This window comes from Sphaeroforma arctica (genome assembly GCF_001186125.1).
Source record: "Sphaeroforma arctica JP610 unplaced genomic scaffold supercont1.115, whole genome shotgun sequence".
In the NCBI taxonomy this organism is placed as follows: Eukaryota; class Ichthyosporea; order Ichthyophonida; genus Sphaeroforma; species Sphaeroforma arctica.
This window is the reverse complement of record NW_014040443.1, coordinates 1-1,690: the sequence shown is the minus strand read 5'-3', so window position 1 is coordinate 1,690 and position 1,690 is coordinate 1. Positions and strand designations below refer to the sequence as shown.

Genomic DNA, 1,690 nt, shown 5'->3' with positions numbered 1-1,690 from the left:
GGGGGTTAGAAATACAGAGTACGACCAAGTACGCTTGTTGTGTGTCTGGGTGAGTCTATGGTACCACCAGAGGTTGGGCACAGATGAGGAGGCACACGGGGTGGCAGATACAGTCAGAGGGGAGACGGGAGATTGTCGTGCACACGCACTAAGTAATGACCATGAGAATGTTCATGAATAGAACACACAGGCACACCAATATACAACCACATACACATACACCGTCCCATTCCGCTCTTACCGGAGATGAGAAAGTGGATGGGCTGGGCACAGGGGGTTGTGAATAAATTCAGCGGATACGAGGCGAACTAGCCGTTCACCCTCACAAATGAATCCTCGCACGCATGCACCCCCTGACAACACATCTACACACTCTCACAAAACCACACACCACACAGAACACCCCTTAAACCTAACAGTACCTGAAACCAGAGCACTTTACACATCTCACAAAGACACACATCATACAGACCACCCCTTAAACCTAATAGTATTTGAAACCAGAGCATTTTACACACACTCACAAAAACACACACTATACAGACCCCCCCCTTAAACCTACCAGTACCGGAAACCAGAGCATTTTACACACACTCATAAAAACACCCCCTATACAGACTCCCCATTGAACCTACCAGTATCTGAAACCAGAGCATTTTTCACACACTCACAAAACACACACCATACAGACCACCCCTTAAACCTTAAACCTAACAGTACCTGCAACCAGAGCGTTGAATGGGCTGGGCTCGGGGGGTGCGGATATGTCCAGAGGGAAGAGTGCGGTGAGGTTGCCATTGACACTGACCAGTTGATCACCGCGTGTGTTGCTGTTGTGTTGGTGCGCCATGCGCGGGCGCTGAGGCCCAATCATATTGCCGTGTGCGTCAGAGTACAGCCGATCACCTGTGTAGTCCACACGCGAGCGCTGAGAGTCCTGTATGAACAGGGAATTCGGACAAACATGAGTCCGTCTTCGCCTGTGTGTGCACCTGCCTGCGGAAAAAGAAGGGCCAGTTTGCGCCTGTATGTATATCTGCAAGAATGTAGGGGCATGTTATGTGGTACTGTTGTGCTAAGGCACCCTACGCGGGCGTTGTTGCCCAATCACACTGCCGTGTACATCCGACTACAATCTTTCGACCGTGAAGTCCACAGGGGAACGCTGAGTGTGCTATGAGATGGAGTTTGGGGTCGATCGAAAGTTGGTCAGTATGTACCAACCAGAATTTGGGAGATACAATTGGAGCCGGGAGGATAGGTGTCAGAATGTAAGTCGACTTGACAATTGCCAGACTGCACCTGTGAGTATATCTACGGGTTTATAAGTGTATCTACGGATTTATATATACTAGGACTAGAGTTGGGTAAACCATAGTCGGACTTCGCCAGTAGTACTTCCTAGAGAGGTATAGATCATACACTTGCATTCGAATAGTCGGTCTTAACGAGTAGGTACATTATCACGGATAAAGTAGACCGAATTCTGTTTGAATAAATACTGTTCAGTACTCGCTTGTAAGTTTATAACAAGTACATGCCCAGCGATTATAAAACCCAAATGCGGAGCTATTCCTGCATTATCTCCAATTACGGGTATACTAGTGATACGCCATGCATACATGGCTAGGCTATATAACGATATACGTATGTATATGAGATACATATGCGCATACGACGAGATCACAAC

At 47.6% G+C, this 1,690-nt stretch overlaps 1 protein-coding gene across 1 annotated transcript; it reads right to left on the bottom strand.

Moving 5' to 3' along the window:
- Positions 1-697: 697 nt before the first annotated feature.
- On the bottom strand, positions 698-941 carry SARC_02527 (hypothetical protein; the record flags this gene model as incomplete). Its single annotated transcript, XM_014303695.1, has 1 exon — positions 698-941. A coding segment is annotated over one exon (244 nt), but the record flags the coding sequence as incomplete, so codon positions are not given.
- Positions 942-1,690: the final 749 nt, after the last annotated feature.